This window comes from Petaurus breviceps, unplaced genomic scaffold (genome assembly GCF_028583685.1).
Source record: "Petaurus breviceps papuanus isolate PSGF00001 unplaced genomic scaffold, PetGlider_PUasm1.0 187, whole genome shotgun sequence".
Classification (NCBI taxonomy): domain Eukaryota; kingdom Metazoa; phylum Chordata; class Mammalia; order Diprotodontia; family Petauridae; genus Petaurus; species Petaurus breviceps.
This window is the reverse complement of record NW_027185799.1, coordinates 12,608,864-12,628,812: the sequence shown is the minus strand read 5'-3', so window position 1 is coordinate 12,628,812 and position 19,949 is coordinate 12,608,864. Positions and strand designations below refer to the sequence as shown.

At 34.9% G+C, this 19,949-nt stretch overlaps 1 protein-coding gene across 1 annotated transcript in view; it reads left to right on the top strand.

Moving 5' to 3' along the window:
- CNTLN (centlein) overlaps positions 1–19,949 on the top strand; it is a 492,075-nt gene that overhangs the window by 142,708 nt on the left and 329,418 nt on the right. Inside the window, exons 5-6 of the mRNA XM_069090553.1 lie at positions 5,625–5,759; positions 6,366–6,545. Of these exons, the coding sequence (XP_068946654.1) occupies positions 5,625–5,759; positions 6,366–6,545 (315 nt within the window). The remainder of the gene's footprint in view (positions 1–5,624; positions 5,760–6,365; positions 6,546–19,949) is intronic.

Here is a 19,949-nt window from a genome sequence, read left to right as displayed (position 1 = left end):
AAGGTCACATGGCTAGATTTTTGTGTTAAGTGTCTGAGGCCAGATTTGAACTCAGGTCCGCCTGACTCCAGGCTGGTTCTCTATTTAGAGTCATTTTTTACATGAATTGGAGGAGGTGGGAGGTGGAGCCCCTGGGAAGTCCTGTTTCTACTCTGCCATCTTGATTCCACCCCCTAGCCAGTTCCTTTTCCCGTTTTTATGATCTAGAAGTGGTGTTGCTGGGTCAACGGGTATACACAGTTTTATAGCCCTTGTGCATAGTTCTAAATTACTCTTCAATTTTCCCACATCTTTTCCAACATTTATTATTTTCCTGTTTTGTCATGTTAGCCAATCTGAGAGGTGAGATATGGTACTTCAGAGTTGTTGTGATTTGCATTTTTTAATCAGTAGTGATATAGAGCATTTTTTCATATGACTTATAGATAACTTTAATTTCTGCCCTGAAAACTGCCTGTTCATTTATCATCAGTGAATTATTTGTATTCATATAAATTTGACTTAGTTTTCTATATATTTTGGAAACGAGGCCTTTATCAGAGACACTGGTTGTAAAAATTGTTTCCCAGCTTTCTTCTTCCCATGTAATCTTGGTTGCATTGGCTTTGTGCAAAAACTTTCACTCAAGCAATTTTCTCAAAGAATATGTCTGATCATATGACCTCCCCTCCCCAGACCCCACTCACTTGCCCCTGCCCCAATAACTTAATTTTTTGTCTAACTTTTGGTTTTCAAATGTCTTTTGTTTTTGTATTGATTTTATTAGTTTATACATAGTTTTATTTTAAAAAAAAATTTATGCTCAACAGAACCAGGAGAACATTGTACACAGTAACAACCACAGTAAACAATTACTGATTTTGATAGACATTCCTTCTCAGCAATGCAGGGAAATAAAACAATTTCAGAGGTCTCATGATGCCATCCACATCCGCAAAAAGAAGTATGGAGTCTGAATGTAGAGTGAAGCAGAATATTTTCCTTCTTTCTTTTTTCTTTCTCATGGTTTCTCCCATTCAGTATAATTCTTCTATACAACATGACTAATGTGAAAATAGAAAAGTATATGTAGAGCTTTTATCGTATTGTATATCATCTTGGGGAGGAAGGAGGAAAGGAAGGGGGAGAAAATTTAAAATTTATGGAAGTAAATGTTGAAAATTAACAATAAATAACCTGAAAAAAAATAAAATAAAAAAATTTATGTTTAAACCATTACTCTCTTTTCTTTTTTGTTAACATAATGTTCAGATGCATAAATTTCATCCCCTGAACTAATGTAGTTGTATCCCATAAATTTTGATCTAGTTTATAACAATTATTTTTTACAATATAAGCATATTGTTTTTATTATTTTTTGATTAAGTATTTATTCTTTGTTTATTTCTATAGTTTAAAAAAATTTACATTATTTAATTTTCATCATTTAGGTTTGTGAATGATAGCTTTAATAATCATATCTTTGAGTCAGACTATGTTTTTTTAAAATACTTTATTAACTTCTGATTTACATCATTCGTTTCTGCCCGATTTTGAGTTACAAATTTTCTCCCCGTTTTTACCCTACCCACCACCCCAAAATAGCAGTCCCACAGGATATCCCCTCCTCCAATCAGCTCTCTCCCATATTTTCTCCCATACCCCTTTCGACTTTTCCAGTGGATCTCTATGGCTCAGTGCCTGTATATCTTATTTCCCAATTACATGTAAGATGGCATTAATAATAGTATACACACACACATATATACATATATATTTGAATATTTGATTTTAAAACTTTAAATTCCAGACGCATTTCCTTCCTTCCTTGTCACCCACCCTTACTGGGAAGATATGCAGTTCAGTATAGGTTGTACATGTTTGGCTAATGCAAAACAATAACATAGTAGATACATTGTAAAACACTGACTGTATTTCCCTACCTCCTATGCCACCTCCCACTTGTTCTATTCTCTACTTTGATCCTGTCCCTTTTCAAAAGTGGGTGCTTCCAACTTCCCTCCCCCCCAGCCTGCCCTCCCTTCCATCTTCCCCCCTCTCATCCCCTTCCCCCCCTACTCTCCTGGAGGGGGAGATACCCTATTTAGTGTGTATTTCACTCCCTCCTCAAGCCAGATTCAATGCGAATAAGGTTGAACCATTCCCTTTTGCCTTCCTATTCTTCCCCCCCATTGTAACCATTTTCCCTTGCCTCTTCTGTATGAGATAGTTTACCCCAATCTGTCTCTCCCCATCTCCTCTCATTATATTCCTCTCACCTCTTAATTTAACCTTTTAAGTATCATCCCACCCTGTTAAATTGGTCATGTGCCCTCTATCTATGTATACCTGTAAACATATATACACACATTAACATATGTATTCATATGCCCATATACCTCCATATGTAGACACACACACACACACACACATATATATTTCTAATCCCTTCAACTACTGAGAAAAGTTTCATCGGTTACAATTATTGTTTTTCCATGTAGGAATGTTAAAAGTTCAACTTTGATAAGTTCCTTATGATTTCTTTTCGCTGTTTACCTTCTCATGCTTCTCTTGCTTCTTGTATCTGAATGTCAAATTTTCTATTCAACTCTGGTTTTTTCAGCAAGAGTGCTTGAAAGTCCTCTATTCCACTGAATGACCATAATTTCCCCTGAAACATGATACTCAGTTTTGCTGGGTAGGTGAGTCTTGGTTTTAATCCCAGCTCCTTTGCCCTCCGGAATATCATATTCCAAGCCCTTTGATCCCTCAGTGTAGAAGCTGCCAGATCCTGGGTTATCCTGATTGTGTTTCCACAATATTCAAATTGTTTCTTCCTGGCTGCTTGTATTATTCTCTCCTTAATCTGGGAATTCTGGAACCTGGCTATAATATTCCTAGGAGTTTTCTTTTTGGGATCTTTTTTAGGAGGTGATCGGTGGATTCTTTCAACCTCTGTTTTGCCCTCTGGTACTAAAACATCAGGGCAAATTCTCTCTCCTGGATCTGTTTTCCAGGTCAGTGGTTTTTCCCATGAGATATTTCACATTGCCTTCTATTCTTTCATTTGTGTTGATCTGTTTAACGGCATCTTGATTTCTCATAAAGTCATTAGCTTCCATTTTCTTCAGTCTAATTCTGAAGCAATGATTCTTCTCATTGAGCTTTTGAGATTCTTTTTCCATCTGGCAAATTCGGCTTTTTAAGGGATTCTTCTCCTCATTGCCTTTTTGAACCTCCTTTGCCATTTGAGTCAGTCTGTTTTTTAAGGTATTATTTTCCTCAGTCAGTCTGTTGACTCTCATTTCATAATTTTCTTGCATCATTCTCATTTCTCTTCCCAACTTTTCTTCCACTTCTCTTATCTGCTTCTTAAGGTCCTCTATGGCCTGTAACCAGCTTGTATTTTCCTTTGAAGCTTTTGATGCAGGAGTTCTGACTTCACTGTTTTCCTCCTGTTCCATGCTTTGCTCCTTTTTGTCCCCAAAATAGGAGTCTAATGTTGGAATCTTCTGTCTGCTTTGTTTCTTTTGCCTGCTCATTTTGCCACTCAATTATTTGACTTTTGGGCTTTTTGCCATGTTAGGACTCTGCCACCAGACAAGGGACCTTTCGTCCCAAACGCTGAGGTTTTCTCAGCTGCCAGAGGTATTAGATGGGTGCCCTCTCTGATGTCTCCACAGGCTCTGGCAAGCTGGACACACACCCCAGGACCTCCATCCTAGACAGCAATCCAGATCCAACCAGGTTAAAGCAAGAGCGATTACCCCTCAGACTGGTGCTTGGTCCCCCTACACTCTACAGGCCAGGAGCTGAAGCTGCCACGTAGTACTGGCTAGCTGTGCTGGCCTCTCAGTGGCTTCTCGTCCCGGGGGTAAAAGCCACACACTCCCACTTACTGCTCCCAAAGTCCAGACTGCACTGACCTCTCACTTTGTCCTTCGCATCCATGTGTTGATAAATCTGGAAAGGGCCACAGCTGCTGCTTATCTGGTACCCCTCTGGACTGAGGCTGGTGAGGCCCGCCCTGGAGTTAAAGCCTTGGCGTGGGGCTGGGCTTGCCTCCCAGAGCGCTGTGCTGGATTCCTGCTGGCCTTCCCTGCTGTCCTCAGTGGGAGGTTAGCTTCTCTGTGTCATTTTGTGGGTTCTGCAGCTCCAAAGTTTGTTTAGAATCCCCTTTTTACATGGATTGGGGAAGGTGGAAGCCGGAGCTGCGGGAAGGTTGTGCTTCTACTCTCCCATCTTGGCTCCTCCCCCCAGACTATGTTTTTTGTGCCCTAGAAAGTAAGAGCTTTGGACAATTGTGTTGTCTGATGCTGAAAAGTATTGATGGTGTCTAAGATTCCCTGTTAATCATCATGATAGTTTATGTAATGTTTTTCTAATTTTCTTTTCAGATTTATCCTTTGCTTTTTTTTTTGTTTGATTTGTCATATTCTGAGAAAGGTACTTTAAAGTTATCCATAATTATTTTCTTTGTATATAAATTTTTTAGCTTTTAGTTAATTTTTCCTTGAAAAAAGTTAGCTAAAGCAGAGTCAGTTGTTTTATTAAAATTGTTTCATGATAAGTGATACCTTTATATTTACTCTTCATTTTTTTGTCTCTTTTGCTAGATTCTGTTTTTTTTTCTTATTTGAATTCATGGTTTCCACTACTACTTTTGTGGGCTCTGCTGATTTAGAGTCATTTGTGTACCACCTTCTGACTTTAATGGTGTGCTTGTTTTCTCTTTTAAGTGTGCTTCTTGGCTGAAGATGGATGAATTTTGTTTTCTAATCCATTATATTAAAAGTTATAATTAAGATTTTTCCCCTCCATCAAACTCTTTCACATGATCTTGAATATATACATACCTTTAATTTTATTTGGCGTTATTGAGAGGGAAAGGAGGGGGCAACATAAACTTTTATTAAACACTTACTATGTTCCAAGAACTTTACAAATATTTTCTCACTGATCCCTACAACAGCCCTCACTTTATAGTTGAGGAAACTGAGGCAGACAGTGGTTGAATGACTTGCCCAGGGTCATATAATACCTAGTGAGGTTTTTGAGGTTGGATTTGGACTTAGGTCTTTTTGGCTTTAGATGCAGACCTTTGTCCACTGAGTCAACCCCCTAGCTCCACCGTTAAATTACTTGAAAATATCAGTAGCAGATACCTATAATTGACTTGTTTAGCTTGTAACAACCTATTCTTTTCCACACAAACACACAGCCACATCCCATGTCATCAAATGAAAGTATAGATTCTAAATGCTATTGTTTATTGGATAACTGAATTTAATAAATATTATTATAACAAAGGAAGTTAGATTTCAGATGTTAGTTGACATATTGTATGGTAAGTAGATCACTCAACTTAGAATCTATATGGCACAATGTTTAGTACTAGTTTTGACACTAGTAGTATGATTTTGAATTCTGAATCTCAATTTCCTTAAGTTTAAGAATGAATAGTTGTACAGTTTTATTGGTAAGATAGTTACTTGTTCAAAAGCACTCCATGAATATGAGACATTTTCATAATCTGCAGAAAGTGATTTTTAAAAGTTTCTTATCCTAGCTATGAACAGTTGGGAAGATGAGGAAACTCTCGTAATAACATTGGCTTTACAAGTACTTTTCACTTTTTTCAACAGAGAGAATCAGGATCACAACAGGAAATAAATACCCTTATAAAAAAGAAAATTGCTGTGGATGAAGAAAATGTTTTCTTAAAGAAAGAATTGAGTGACTTACAGAAGAAATTTAAAGATCAAAGTCAAGAGTTTAAGGTATATTGACTTGTAAGGTAGTTTTATAGGATTATAGCTTTGAAGTCCTTCTTTAAGCATTGTCAGCCTTTGTGGCACAGAAAGTGACAAGCTTAGAGGAAAAATTGCCTTAGGCCTTCCTGTATCATAGAGTTTTCTTACACACAAAACTCTGGGAAAGCTGCTTTAAAGCTAAGAATCTAAGCTTTATAACTTTCAAATAAATAGTTAATGATGGAAATGGAGCAAAGAAAGTAGGAGTGTGAAGATGTGGCTTCTTGTAATTAGATTCTGATGGGACTAGCATTATTAATTGATAAAGCCCAGGTCTGGGAGGATATGTCTGTATGGGTCTCAAAAATAGCTGGGGACAGCATCAAAGGCAGATTGATCAATTAATGTGCTCTTTGCAAATGTGTGCTCATCAAAGCTGTCATCCAGTTAAAAAATATGACCCTTCCACCTGCATGAAAAGAGGCCAACAAAAGTACACAGGTGACCTTGGCCATCAAATATAGAAAGCTGATGTAAGGGTAAAACTGTATACCTTATATTTTCTGATTAATTCTCACTTTTGTTGTTATTGTTTTTTGTTTTGTTTACTGGTCCTCATGGTACTGTGTGTAGAACACTAAGGAGAGGGTACAGAAGAAGGAAGAGAAAAACATAGTAATTATCGAAGAGCTAGAGGAGGAAAATAAAGAATTAAGTATACGCTGCAGTGACTTGCTAAATGATCTGGAGAACCTGAGGAAGCAGGAAACACGGTGGAGAAACGAAAAATATGACACTGATTGCAAAATGAAGGTATGAGGTGGAAATGGACATTGGGTTCTTGTTTGAGGTCTAACTTCTTATAGGCAGTTTCATTACATATTATTTTCTTTCAATAAGAAGTTATATATTCAAATCTACCAGCAGGGACTGACATTCATTTATATTCCTTCACTTAAGACCCACAGCTTTTTAAAAATTGATGTTGCAAAGCAGGAAACTGACTTCAAATAAGTCATCCTAAAATGTAATCATTAAAAAATAAAAGCTGTTGCATTTTCAAATAAAATATGGTTTGAAAAACATATTTAGAACCCTGTGTTTTGACTTTTTTCATTTATAGTTTAAATTCATAAATAATACTGGATTGCACTGGACTAGATAATTTTAAGATTATATATTTCTTAAGTCCATTAAAATTTCCCATAACACTAAAGAGAACAAAAAAACCAAGTGCAAGCAGCAACAACAAAATTTTTCAATCCTGCTCATTATATTTCCTTTTTATCTTAAAAATTCTTAGTGAGATGTCTTATAAAAAAATTAAAAATTAGTTACATCAAATTTTTATCATATTGTCATTTTCTTTTTCACATTATTAAAATTATATTTTCATATATTTATTCAAGTAAACTTTATTTTTAATTTTCAAACTTATCTAAAATTTGTGCTTTAACATAAATTTAGTCAAAAGAATCTTAATAAAATTGACGTAAATTTGGGTAATTATTCTGTGTATGTTCAGATGAAAATGTATATGTTTACTCAAACTTGCTTAAGTGTATATTTAAAAAAAAGAATCTTCCAATGTTGTTTATAGAGAAAGAATACATACATACACTTAATTGTTCTTATATTCATATACATACATGCACTCCTAAATGTATACATACACACATATACATAATATGCATAGTGTGTAGATATATTTCTATTACATTAAGGCCAAGTTCTTGAGAGTACCTGAATCACTCTTTTAGAGCAAGGTGAGTGCTTAAGAAATGGATTAATGACTCAGTGCCCCCTTTTTATTATCAAGTCATGACTAAGGTATGGAGAGAATATAAAGAGCTGGAAAATTATGAGTTTTTCATGCTTGTGCTTTTTTCTTTATATCATTCATTAATTGAACAAATTTATTAATTACCTTCTTTGAGCAGATCACTGTCAAAAGCAACTATAATACAATTCTTTTGTACTTAACCTGTGTTTTCATTGGCATAGGACCTCCCAGTATGGATTTCTGTTGTTGCAGATCTTCTTCTGCAATTTGTCTCTTTAGAATATTGCCTGGGGCATTGAGAGGGTAAGTGACTTAATCAGGGTCACTTTAGAGGAAGGATTTGAACCCATTTCTTGACTCCAAGGCCAGCTCTTTGTGTACCATGTCATGCTGTTTCTTAATACATGATGTTCAATGAATCAGAAACTGCCATGTGAGGTTTGAGTGAAATGGTTATTACCAAGGAGGGAAGGCTTCATGGAGGAAGTGCACATAAGTTTTAAAGAATGGATAGGAATTTAATAGGTGACTAAACAGAAGGATAGCCTTTGCTTCATAAAAAATGAGATGCACAGAGGTATGAAGGCAGTTGCTTACAATGTATGTCTTTTTGTTTTTATCCAGGGGATGGAAACAGGGATGGGGTTTAGAGGACAGAGAATAATTTAGTTTGCTGAAGGATAGAGTAGAATAATACTAAAGAAGACTGGAAAATTATCTTGAATACCAAGTAATAAAATTTCAACTTTGCTAAGTAGACAGAGAGCAATTAACATTTTTTGATCATAATAGTGATAGGACTAGATCTTTATTTAAAAAAATTATTTTGGCTGGAGTGTGGAGGATGAATTTTATGAAGTAAATGTTTTAGACAGGCAATTTTAAAGGAAACTCTTGCAATATTCTATATAGGCAATAATAAGGACCTGTATTAAGGTTGAAACAGTGGGTATAGAGAAGAGATACATACATATGGAAGGTGCTACCACTGCTGATAGTAATAATAATCGTACCTCCATCAAAGTCTGTCCCAAGTTTTGGTTGTGAGGAGGAAAAAGATTAGGTAACCACAAAGTAAAGGAATGCCAGACAAGGAGATTCTGTGAGCTTTCATACCATTACAGTAGCTGTGGAGGCCTAGCAGTAAATCCTTAATCATTGGGAAATTGGGCTCTCATGATACAAGTGACTGAGTAAACAACTCAGCCAGTTTGATGAAATTGGTCCTTAGAATTTAAGAAATGGAGCCATTAAGGGACTGCTTAATATGGAAGACAAGAAGCGTCAGAAAATTGTAATATTTGCATACTGGAAATGTTTTAAGGCAGGTGGTGATGACCAGGAAAGTGGATACATGAAGAGGACTCAATACTTGAAAACATTTGTACAGTATAAAGTTATACAGCGTATAGTACAATATGCTATAAAGTACAAAAGCAAAACTGAAAACAGATGCAACTAGTTATAGGCAAAGGTTTCATATGGCTTTGCATTTTAACAAGTGGTACACTAAACATTAAATCATACAGAAACACATTTCTAGCCACAGAAGTGGAGTTATTTTTAAAAATACTACCTTAAAGCCCAGATCAGGGGAAATAAGAAGATAGAGGAACTAGTAAAATTTGAAGAGGAAAAAGTTAGAGACCCTGAAGTCATTGAAAATCTCCACTTAATGCAAACTCTAGATATTATAAATATACGAATGACAAAATTAATACTGAGATTTTTAAATGATTTTGAAAATTAGGTATATTTAGACTGGAATTCTCTAAAGATTTTTTTTTCAGTTTGATGACATGAATCCATCTAGCATATCAACTCACGAAAGCTAGCATTTGCTATAATTATCATGAGTGAATTCATTCTTCTATAATATTTGACAGAAAGTGAAAAAAAGGATATGCACATAGTTAACTATGCAGTATCCATTGCATTGGTAAGAACCATGGGAAGAATGATGAAGCCAAAAAATAATATCCCTAAGCACAGGTGTCACATATAATCACAGCAGAGCTGTAAAACCTCTGCAGAATGGTTTTGGAAGATTGTGTCAACGTTTCATTGGTACATGCAATAGAAAACTTGAACTTCAAATTATCCTAATTAATGCAACAAAATGAAATATGGAAAGAAATCAGAAAAACAAAAGCATATCAACAATTTCATACTAGTTTAATAAAAAATTGAAAAAAAGTTAATTATAGCTAGCATTTAAAGCATTTGAATTTAGGTCTTCCTGACGCTTTAAGACTTATGCTGTATTCACTGTGCTACCTATATGCCCTAGGTTAAAGTTTATACAGAGCAAAAGCAAAGAAAAAAAATAAACAAACATTAATAAAAAAAACTTTATTATAGAGGTTTGAAAAGAGGAAGAAACAAAAGGAAGGCAAAGAAGAAAGGAAGAAAAGCAGGAAGATGTGGAAAATTTCTGGATGTCTGTAGTCTCAAGAAGCCTAGCACAATGAAATTGCAAATTGGATGAAATGAGAAAAAATTTATGCATCATTAATGTAATGAATGACAGAAATTTCACCTAGGGAGGTGCTAAAACTGGCATTTCTGCAATACTGGAAGGTGGTAGGACTGGATACATTGCATAATTATTGGTTATAATCACTATTATTAACTTTTAAATTAATTTAAATTTAGATTAATTTTTAAATTAATTACTGGTAAGGCCCCATCTCCTAGATATGAGCATAACACAGACTTTCTTTTTCAAACAGGAGGCATTACATATTTATTTATCAAAAGATGAAAACATTCATGACCTCTTTTAGCATAGGCCAATTATATGTTTAAGTATTTAATAAAGTATTCAAAACTTGTAACTAAAAGTGTGTAAAAGAAAATAATAGGGGCATCTAGGTGGCGCAGTGAATAGAGCACAGGCCCTGGAGTCAGGAGGACTGGAGTTCAAATTCGGCCTGAGACACTTAACACTTACTAGCTGTGTGATCTTGGACAAGTTGCTTAGCCCCAATTGCCCAGCAATACCCCCTCCAAAAAGCAAAAAAAGCAAATAATATATTAGCTGAGGAGCAAAAAGAGTGTGCTTCCCATAAGAAAATGGGAAATATATCTTGCCAATTGTAGAGACAAAGTCTGTCTAATACTTCTTGTCTTCAGTATCCTTAGTTCCATTTTACACAATATTCTACAAAAGATCAGGGCAGGAAAATTGTAAGAAAGACCTTTTATCTGTAAACTAAGATAGATAAAATCTCAGTTAAAAACTAGGAAGGGATTTCTGAAGATCCTATAGTCAATGACAATGTTCATTTAATAAAGAATAGTAATGAAACGAATAGAAATAATGATGTTGATGGCTTGTGTGATTTTGAAAAGGAGATAGTCATGCTTAAGAATTTTAAGACGCTCTTTTTTAGTTTGATGGAACAAATCTAACTAATAAGTCAGGTATACTAAAAAAAGAATAACTCAACCAAGGTGATAATCTGCTTTAGTCATCATGAATGAATTAATTTTCCTATAATAATTGACAGAAAGTATAAAAATATTTCAAAACTTACAAAGAACTGTGGATATAAGGACCTTATGTAGTGTTGCTAAGAAGCACAGGGTGAATGTTGAAGCTATCTAGGAATATTCCTAGTAATAGGTACCAAATCCTACCATAACAGGACTTCTGTCCCTAAAGTTGGGGTAATCTAGTTATGAAATGAGGGTCAACATTAAACTTTGACTAAGAAGTCTAACATCTTTTTGTTGTTGTTCAGTCATGACTTCATGATCCCATTTAGGATTTTCTTGACAAAGATGCAGGAGTGGTTTGCTGTTTCCTTCTCTAGCTCCTTTTACAGATGGGTAACCTGAGGCACAAATAGGTGTAAATGACTTGCTGGGAGTCACACAGCTAGTAAGAGTCTGAATTTAGATTTGAACCTAGGTCTTCTTAACTCCAGGCCTGAAACTCTATCCATTGTGCCAACTAGCAACCCATCTAAAATCTGGAAAATTATAATTAAGAAACCAAACCAGAGATTTTGGTTCATTGTAGGATAGATCTTGGGTTCAATATTTATGGAATTCTTTGTGTTCATTTCACAGGCACCTAAAATGAACTCAGATCCCTGATGTTTTCCTTATTCAGTGTTCTTGGTTTACTTCATTGTGGTGATGTTTCAGATTGCAAGTAAAGACTAGTCTACATCTTTAATAGGCACATAGGTTGATTTGACAGTAGTCTAGTTTCTTCTAATTTTAGTTGCTTTGGTTTTGTTTGTGCAAAAATAATCAAAATTGTCTGTTTCATTTTCTATTATCTTCTTCATCATTTGGTCTTGAAATTTTCCTCCAGTTAGAAATTTTAAAGGTATTTTCGTCTTTGTTCCTTTTGTTTCTGATGTTAATTTTTATTTTTAAGTCATGTATCTTTTTTTGAACTTACCTTAGTATATGGCATGAAGTGTTAGTCTATACTAAGTTTCTGCTGGGCTGCTTTCTAGTTGTCCTAACAGTTTTTGTCAGATACTAAATTCTTACCTTTGGGCATCTTGGTAGCACATTGGATAGAGTTCTGATTCAGGAATCAGGAAGACCTGAGTTCAAATCTGGCCTCAAACACTAGCTGTGTGACCTTGGGCAAGTCACTTCACCCTGTTTGCTCAGTTTCCTCATCTATAAAATGATCTGGAAAAGGAATTGGAAAACCACTCCAGTATCTTTGTCAGGAAAACTTCAAATGGAGTCATGGAGAGTTGGGCATTACCAAAATAACAGAACAACAATAAATTCTTACCTTAAAAAGAGGATCTTTAAATTTTATCAATCACAAGGCTACTATACTTATTTGCTTCTGTATATTGTGAAACTAATCTGTTACACTAACTATCCTTTGTATTTCTTAGCATCAATTTAGTTTGATAAATACTGCTTTGTTAGCATAGTTATAAATCTGCTACCGTTAGGTGCTCTTTCCTTCCCATTTTTTTCCCTACTATTTCCATTAAGATTCTTGATGTTTTGTTCCTCCAAGTGCATTTTGTTGTTATTTTCTCTAAATATGAAGTTATCCTTTGGTAGTTTGATTAGTATTATGCTGAATACATTAATTATTGTTGTATATTTTCAGAAGTTATTTATGCATCTATTGATGTCGTCGTATGGTTTTTAAAATTGTTACTAATATGTGTTAATAATATGTTGACAATTGTCCTAACATTGAGCCAACATTTTATTGTTGATGTAAGTCCAATGTGATCACACAGTATGATTTTTGTTATATATTGCTGTAGTCTCTTTGTTAATATTTTATTTAAAAATTTTCATCAAAATTCATTGTTCTGTAATTCTCTTTGTTTTGACTCTTTATGGAGTATGTATTAAGATCATATTGTAAATTTCTGGGTCCCATGACCAATAACATGGAAGATTAGACACTTTTCTGATGTTCATGACCTTTTAATATTGAACTGACAAGTGACAGCGAGTGAGACCTTAATAATTTTAGAAGTAGAGTTTATTCAGCTAGTGACTGCAGAGGCCATGTACCCAAATCAAGCAGCCCCAAGAAGTATGTGTCTGGGATTTATAAAGGCAAAAACTACAAAAAGTCAGTTATTACGGAAGTCAAAAAATACAGAAGCCAAACATTGCAATCACTTCGTTGCCCAGCAATCCATTTGTTGCCCCATCAGTTTGTTGCTCAGTAATCCATTTCTTGCCCCACTGGAAAGTTCCCAAGTCTATTCTGAGTACTAAGCAAAAAGGGTGGGGGAGGCTGGACAGTTTGGGCAGGTCTCTTAGGCAGGGTGTTTGACTTGGCGGGCTTTCTTGTCAGGTTCAGGCAAGCGGGTGGGCTTTGTTGGTGCGTTCGGGCAGGTCTCCTAAGTGAACTTTACCCAAGACTGGAGAGATGGGGAAGGTTCACAAAATGGTGGTTATAACATTAAAACTCTCCAAAATTTTAATTATGCTGAAGATGTAAATTTATTTCAATTTGTAACAAGAACCCTAAAGAGGTTGTTGATGAGTTAACAACAGAAAAGTTGAATTCATACTCTATAATATGCTCACATAGCATCCTTTCTCCCCAAACCTGCCACATTCAAGCAGGACTATGCATGGACTTGCAACAGAACTCAACTGTACCCCCACACCTCATGGCATCCTAGAAACCCAGAGTTTAGAATCTTGCTCTGTGGTTACATGGAAATGGCAGAGTTGTGTGTTGCTACATTGTTGATAAGAACTGTGGAACAGAGGAATAGTGGTAGACTGGCATAGCATATAAATAGGATATAAAGTGGTATTCTGGTAGAGTGCATAAATATGTGTGTGGGGTTCCACCAGGCCTGAAAAACAAAGGGTGACCAGCATGCAGGTTACAGGGCTTGGAGTCAGAAGGACCTGAGTTCAGATGTGGTCTCAGACAATTAGTCACTAACCATGTGACCCAACTAAGTTGCTTAACCTCTGTTTGCCTTATTCCACTGTAGAAGGAAATGGCAAAGCACTTAAGTATTTTTGCGAAGAAAAGCCCGTGGAAAGTATGGTTCATGGGGTCATGAAGAGTTGGACACAACTTAAAGACTGAGCAACAGTAACAATAATTAGCATTCAAATAAAAACAGTTTTTTTATCTCCAGAAATAAATTGAGAAAGAGATTAAAGCCAATAAAACATGAATTTTTCTGCACAGGATGCATTTTAGTAGCTTTGTTGTACAGCCCATGGGGAAACCTCCATGAAAGAAGGAGGAGTCAGAAAATGATTGATAGTAATTGTTATAAGGAAAAAAGACAAAAATTACCAATATTCTCAAGGATAAGAAAAACCAGAGACCTTGAGCACAAGCAGATAAATTAGCATTGAAGATAATTAATAACAGAAAGGAATATGGACTCTACCTAAATTCATCCTGATATCTATGAATAAATATTTCAAGGCAAAGTAAAATGAATCAATGCCTAATGATCTCTACATTAGCAAACATAATCCCTATACCAGCAAAACATTGATCTCAAAGACTTCTGAATGTGTGGAGACAACTTAGAATTATTGGTTTCCCAGAAGAGTTAAAAAAATTTTTTTAAAACACCACGAACATTTTAATGCATGTAATATTACCAGAAACTGTCTAGAACCTATAATCATAGAAAACAAAATGCCAGTAAAAAGAATCCAGAGGTCATCCCAAAGGAAAAACAAAACAAAACTGACTGGTGTAAGCTTCAGAGCAATCGGTGGTCAAACATAGTAATTCCAAAGATGACAAATTCTCCAAATGACCTAGAGAAAGACATTCAAATATAACAGGAAAGAACATTCAAATAATGCAAGACTATTTTATAGCTACCAGAAACTATAGGGAGAAATGGAATAATGTATTCCGAAGAGCAAAAGAGGTGAAATCCAAGGTAACAAGACCTGTAAATCAACTTAATCATCAGTGATCAAAGGATAGATATTCAGTTAAAAAGAGAAATTTGGAGAATTCCTGTAAAGAAAAGTATACATAATGAGCAGATTATTTGCTTTGTAAATATCCCAGCCAACAGAAATAAAAATAAAAAAATACAGTAAACAGGGAAGACATAGGTAATGAAGTAAATTACCTCCCCCTTCCCCCCCCCCCAAAAAAAAGATAGTAGGGGAAACTGGGGGATAATGCAAAGTGATTTACAGCAATAATAACAGATCATTTAAGGGATTTCTTTCTACAATTATCTGAACAAGGAAAAAAGGTATCCAATTGAAGAAGATTCCCTTGGAAGGGAAAGATAAATTTTCCAAAGGAGACAACCTTAGAATGAATGTATTTTGCTGGGATTTGAAGATTAGAGATAATAGTACCTTTTGGTTCTGTATCTCTACAAACAACATACTGCCCAGGATAAGGAGTATCAGACCTCCTTGGGGCAGTAGACACTCAGAAAAGTGGGAGGACATGGAGCCAGAGAGAATATTTTTAATGACAAATGTGGAAAAATTGATCACAAGGTGGTTTAATACTGATTTGCATGATTAAGGACGTAGGAAAATTCTAACCATGGGGCAATATCTTCTCATCACTTGAATTAAGTTGGTATTTCTGAAATTGAGGCACTGCACAAAAGGGGGAGAAACAGGGGACAAGATAAAAAAGGCAATAAAATATAAATTATTTGGAAGAGAGAACTAGAAAATAGGTACTTCAGAAGAATTAATGTGTTTAGGAATACACACACTAATGAAGCAAGAAGTTTAAAAGCCATTAATCAGGAAATAATAGCGTAGAAATAGAAAGACAGAAAGGGAAGAGAAATATAAAAAAAAGGGAAATAAATACTTTCTAGAAAAAGTCATTGAACAAAAAAAATCTAACAAATGTAAGTTGAAAGGGAATAAGGAAATAGAGCTAACATGACTTTTCAACTGAGAGAAAATTAGACTGCAAGGATTAGATAACTTGATAAAAAAAAAAGTAGTAATGGAACAAATAAATTAAGGAAACCTTCCTGAACCAGAGAAAAGTGGCAAAAAAAAGAAGGGGTTGGAGTGTGGGGACTTGAGGATGAAGGGAAGTGAGCTGGGGGGAATAGGGATGCCCTAAAATGAATGGAGAGGTATAGTTCCATGTTTACAGAAGAAGAAGGAAAAATACAAAATTGGGGGGAAATCCCAATACTAGAAATGAATGGAAGAAAATATAAACTTCACTTTCATAACTTAAAATTTGAATTGATCAAACAATGTAGTACATTGAAAAAATGATAGATTGGCTCAGAAGGCAAAAGGCACTTTTTAGAACGTTTTGTCCATATCCTTTGATGATTTATCTACTGGAGAATATCTTTTGTGTTTTATCAGCAATTAACAGATCTATTTATATAGAAGATATATGTGTATACAAAAATAAACTTGTATATGTGTATATACACAAACATGTGTATATATGTGTGTATGTATATATTCACATACATACATATATATCTTGGTTAAAAATACAGAGAATTTTGATACAAATATATTTTCCTATTCACTTGCTTCCCTTATCATCCTGGATACATAAATTTTGTGTAGAAATCTGTCAGCTTTTTATAATCATGTGTCTTACTTTGTAAATGCCTATATCCCTTGTGGAATAAGAATTTTTCTCCTTCCCATACCTGGGAAAGATACATGATCTGCTTCTCTTCTGATTTTATGTTATGATTTTTAAGATAAAGTCCCATGTCTGTTTGTAATGTATTAAGGAATATAGTGTAAACTGTTGGTCTAAGCCCAGTTTCTGTCAGATTGATTTTTAGTTGTCCCCATAGGGTTTTTTGTTTTTTTTTGCTTTTTGGAGGGCAGTTGGGGTTAAGTAACTTGCCCAAGGTCACACGGCTAGTATTTGTGTGTGTGTGTTAAGTGTCTGAGGCTAGATCCGAACTCAGGTCCTCCTGACTCCAGGCCGGGTGCTCTACTCACTGTGCCACCTAGCCGCCCCCCACCCCCATAGTTTTTTTAAAAATGAAATAAAAAGCTCTTTCCTAATCTTTTCCTAATCTTTACTGGATTTCTACTCCAGTTGTTTCTTATTCACCCTTATCTAGTCTTTTCCAATGATCTGTCTCTTTATTTTTTATTTCATTTTACTAATACTGTATAGTTTTGATGTTTGCTGCTTTATAATACTGTCTCAGAACTAGAAGTGCATTCCTCTTTGTTACTACCTCTTTTCACTATTTCCTTGATAATCTCAATCTATTATTTTTTCAAATGAATCTTGTTACTTATTTCATTGATTTCTAGAAATATTTTGATATAAATATATTTATATATAAATTATATATAAATATTAATTTGTTTAATATTTTATTAATATATAATTAATCAATATAAACATCAATAATTCATTATGCAAATATTATACAAATATTAATATATAAATACTTTGATACTTTATAGTATGTTTGTCAATGGCATTAAAACTATAATTGACTTTTCTAGTATAGTCAATTTTATTATATTGGCACAGCCCAGTTATGAGCAGGGAATATTCCTTTAGTTATTTAAGGTGTTCTTTATTTCTTTAAGGAGGCATTTTTTTATTAAAAAAATTTTTTTGGTCTTTATTAATTTGTTTGTTTACTTTTCGTTTGTAAGATTCAGTTCCACAATCCTTTGAGTTTGAAATTTTTTCCCCTGCCCTCTCCTTCCCCCTCCCCACCATGGTGGCATGCAGTCAAGTATAGGATCTGCAAATACTTTCACATTAGACATTAGTCAGGTTATAAAGAAGGATTGTCATGTATGGAATGAAGAATGGGAAAGAGGAAACAAGACAAAACAAGAAAAAGAAAGAGAGCAGGTAGTTTGCTTCAATCTGCATTCAAACTCTGTTCTTTCTAGTTCTTTCTCCGAATGTAGATGTCTCTCTCCATCATAAGTCTTTTGGAGTTGTTTCATAACCCTGTATTGCTGAGAAGAGTCCAGTCCATCAAAGTTGGTTGTCACACATATGTTGTGTCTGTAATTGTGTACAAATTTCTCCTGGTTATGCTCTGCTCACTCAGCATCAGTTCATATAAGCTTCTCCAGGTAAATATGAAGTTCATCTGCTCCTCATTTCTTATAGCATAATAGTATTCCATTACATGCATATACCACAACTTGTTTAGCTATTCCCCAGTTGACGGGCATCCCTTTAATTTCCAATTCTTTGCCACCACAAAAAGAACTGCTATAAACATTTTTGTACATATGGATTTTCCTCCCACTTCTATGATCTCTTTGGGATATAACCCTAGAAGTGGTATTGCTGGGTCAAAGGGTATGAAATTATTTATAGCCCTTTGGGCATAGTTCCAGATTGCTTTCCAGAATGGTTGAATCAGTTCACAACTCCACTAACAATGCATTAGTGTTCTTATTTGCCCACATCCTCTCCAGGATTTGTCATTTTCCTGTTTTGTCATCTTAGCCAATCTGACCTGTGAGATATGGTACCTGAGAGCTGTTTTGATTTGCATTTCTCTAATCAATAGTGATTTAGAGCATTTTTTCATATGATTCTAGATATCTTTAATTTCTTCCTCTGAAAATTGCCTGTTTATGTCATTTGACCATTTATCAATTAGGGAATGATTTGTATTCTTACAGATTTGACTCAATTCTCTGTATGTTTTAGAAATGAGATCTTTATCAGAGACAGTGGTTGTAAAAATTCTTTCCCAATTTTCTACTTCCCTCTTAATCTTAGTTATATTGGATTTGTTTGTACAGAAACTTTTCAAGCATTTTAAATTTAATACAGATAAGTATTTTGCATGCTTTGATATATCCAAATACTTGAGGCATTTTTTAGTTCTCTGAAATAGGATTTTCCTTTCTGTTATTTTTGCCTAGATTTTATTGTTATTTTAAAGAAATGTTGTTCATTGTTGAGGGTTTATTTGTAGCCTGCAACCTTCCTGATCAATTAGTATTTTAGAAGATTCTCCAGGAATTTCTCAGCAAACCATCATAATGTTAGCAAATAGGTATAGTTTTATCTCTTTTTTGCCTATCTCAACACTTTTAAGGAATTAATTATTTGTGGTACCTTAATGCCATACAATATTACTATTCTTCAAGAAATGATAAATATGAGGAATACAGAGAAGTGTGGAAAGATCTACATGAACTGATGGAGGTTGCAATTAGTAGAACCAAGAAAACAGTATTCCCAAAGACTATAACAATATAAATAGAAAAACAGCCATAAAATAACTAAAAGTGAATATTTTAAAACCTTGGGAAGGCCCCCCTATCCAGCTCCTTTGCAGATGGAGGAGGAGGTCCATGGGAGTGCTGTATTTCTCATATATTCAGATTTTCTTCAATGTATTAATTCTTATTTTTTTCTCTTTCTTTAAAAATGTGATATAGATGTCTCTAGGAGGGGTGTGTGGCCCTGAAGAAAATTTTGGTGATGTAAAATAACGTAATATCAATAAATTTTATTTCAAATAAAGGATCACATTGTAGTAATCTCTTAATTTCAGTCAAATGGGATTTTATAAGCCTACATCCTTTTGGAACTCTTTGCATTGTTTGACACTTGCCTCTCTTCTCTTCAAGCTTAACTGAAATTATTCTCTTGGTTCCCTTTCTACTGACTCCCAACTACACACTCTTCCTTCCTATTCCCTCCCCATCCTTAGTTGTATTTTCATCCTTGCCATACTGCTGTGATCATTCCCCACACCTTGAACCCAACTCACTCTGTGTAATGGCAAGTAAAGTGGGATTTTGCTGGATTGAATTCTAGCCATTTAGAGACTTATACCGTGTTTCCCCGATAATAAGACCTATCCCAAAAATAAGCCCTCCCCTTACTGTGTAAGATTCCTCTAAAATAAGCCCTCCCCTGAAAATAAGCCCTGTTGAGATTGCTACTGTAGTGAAGGTGATCCCCTGCACTACATGCTACATTACGTCCCCCCCCCCCCCTGAAA